Source organism: Laccaria bicolor, genomic scaffold, assembly GCF_000143565.1.
Source record: "Laccaria bicolor S238N-H82 LACBIscaffold_6 genomic scaffold, whole genome shotgun sequence".
Classification (NCBI taxonomy): Eukaryota; Fungi; Basidiomycota; class Agaricomycetes; order Agaricales; family Hydnangiaceae; genus Laccaria; species Laccaria bicolor.
Genome location: NW_001889877.1, coordinates 1994195 through 1996510, shown reverse-complemented (window position 1 = coordinate 1996510; position 2316 = coordinate 1994195). Strand labels below are relative to the sequence as shown.

General features: G+C 35.9%; 2 protein-coding genes across 2 annotated transcripts in view; both read left to right on the top strand.

Annotated features, from left to right (window-relative positions):
* Window positions 1–312, top strand: part of LACBIDRAFT_325095 (uncharacterized protein) — a gene marked incomplete at both ends in the record, with an annotated part of 2603 nt that extends 2291 nt beyond the window's left edge. The window contains 4 exons of the mRNA XM_001878632.1: window positions 46–83; window positions 132–186; window positions 255–260; window positions 310–312. Coding sequence (XP_001878667.1) covers window positions 46–83; window positions 132–186; window positions 255–260; window positions 310–312 — 102 coding nt within the window. The remainder of the gene's footprint in view (window positions 1–45; window positions 84–131; window positions 187–254; window positions 261–309) is intronic.
* A 5-nt stretch (window positions 313–317) lies between these two features.
* Window positions 318–503, top strand: LACBIDRAFT_316152 (uncharacterized protein; the record flags this gene model as incomplete). Its single annotated transcript, XM_001878631.1, has 1 exon — window positions 318–503. The coding sequence occupies one exon, from the start codon at window positions 318–320 to the stop codon at window positions 501–503; it is 186 nt and encodes a 61-aa protein (XP_001878666.1).
* Window positions 504–2316: the final 1813 nt, after the last annotated feature.

Sequence of the window (2316 nt, the reverse complement as noted above, 5' to 3'; positions counted from 1 at the left end):
GTCCTTACTTATGTCCATTCACACATCTGACTTGTTCATTTGTAGCTGTGTTCCCGATTTTGCCTTTGCCCATACATCATTGTGTAAGTCCTTTATGATGTTCTTTCATCAATCTGACTTGATGGTTTTAGGCTGTGTCCCCTCCTTTTGCCTTTGTCCACCTACACACCTCACTCCACCCTTTTTGTAAGTTCTTTTCATGGTCTGTTTCACCAATCTGACTTGTTTGTTTAGACTGCATCCCTTTCCTATAGTTCTTTGTAAGTCCTTTATGCCATGCTTTACTTGATCTAACTTTGGGGATTGCAGTAATACACATGTCTTTTGTTGGCTGTTCCTTCACTGTCTTTACCCATGGCTATCCTTCCACTCTTTACTTACGCATTAATATCCTTCACTCAGTTTCGACTTCACTCTTTACTTACATATTAATATCCTTCACTCAGTTTCGATCAAGGCACTTGCTTGATTTTCTATCAACCCACTCAATCACTCCCTTTTGATTACGCTTACATCACAAATACAGATTTGAAGATATATCTTGACTTAGGATATATTTTGATTATGCTTACATCACAAATACAGATTTTGGTTCAAAATATATTTTGAAGATATATCTTGACTTAGGATATATTGGAAAGAAATAGATCCTGGTTTGAAATATATCTGGATTCATTTTATAGTTCAAAAATATATCTTGGTAATATATCCTCCTTCAAGATATAGTTCAATAATATATCTTGATTCAAGATAAAGTAGAAAGATATATCCTTGTCCAAGATATAGCTTAAAAATATATCTTGGTGATATATACTGGTTCAAGATAAATTTGAAAGATATATCCCTGTTCAAGATAAAGTTGAAAAATATATCCTTGTTCAAGATATAACTCAAGAATGTATCTTGGTAATTATCCTGGTTCAAGATAAAGTTGTAAGATATATCCTGGTTCAAGATATAGCTTAAGAATATATCTTGGCAATATATTCTGGTTCAATATCTTGTTGAATATATATCTTTGTTGAGGATAAAGTTGAAAAATATATTGTTCAAGATATAGCTTGAGAATATATATTGGTGATATATCCTGGTTCAATATCTTGTTGGAAATATATCCTGGTTGAAGATATAGGTGAAATATATATCCTGGGACAGGATGTAATTGAAATATATGTCTTGTGAATATATCCTTGTTCAAGATAAAGTGGAAAGATATATCTTGATTCAGCATCTAATTAAAATATTCATGATATGGTTCAGAAATTATGTATCTGGATTCATGATATGGGTGAAATATAGATCTTGGTTCAGGATTTAGTGCAAAGATATGTGTGACTCCATACTATGACAGGGTGAATAGAATTCATTGTCCCTAAATTTCCAATCAAAACTCAAGAGAAGAGAGAGGAAGACAGGGAGAGAAGAAGAGGAGGGGAGGAAGAAAGGAAGAGAAGGAGAGAAACAACAAAGAACTTGGTGAACTGTTGTCTGTGAAGGATGGTAATACAGATGTGGGTGAGGTATGCAGATAAGGTGCAACTGAAGAGAGAAGAAGAGAAAGATCAAAGAACTTTGTCAGAGCTCTTTGTCCATAAATTTACAATCAAAACTCAAGAGAAAGAGGGAGGAAGCCAGGAGAGAAGAAGAGGAGAGGAAGAAAGGAAGAGAAGGAGAGAAACAACAAAGAGCTTGGTGAACTGTTTGTCCATAAATTTACAATCAAAACTCAAGAGAAAGAGGGAGGAAGGTAGGGAGAGAAGAAGAGGAGGAGAAGAAAAGAAGAGAGGAGAGAAACAACAAAGAATGTGGTGAACTCTTGTCTGTGAAGGGTGGTAATACAGATGTGGGTGGGGTGTTCAGATAAGGTGCAACTGGAGAGAGAAGAAGAGAAAGATCAAAGAACTTTGTCAACTTGCTGGTAATACAGATGTTGGTGAACTGTGCAACTGAACAGAGAAGAAGAGAAAGATCAAAGCACTTTGTCAACTTGATGGTAATACAGATGTGGGTGGGTATGCAGATATGGTGTAACTGGAGAGAGAAGAAGAGAAAGATCAAAGCACTTTGTCAACTCAGAGGGTGTTTCAAGGCAGCTAAAGAATTTCATAGTACAAACTGTATCTATAGTGTCAAAGTGGATAATATGCAAGCAACTACTCAGGTAGGTTGCAGATGCTATTGATGCCCCTTATTGCTACCTACATACTGGGAGGACAGACCAGACATACTGCCAAAACCCCTGGAAATCATTGCAGAATCTTCCAGAATATATATCCCAGACAGCAAAAAAATCACAAGTTTTTTTGGTGAAANCTA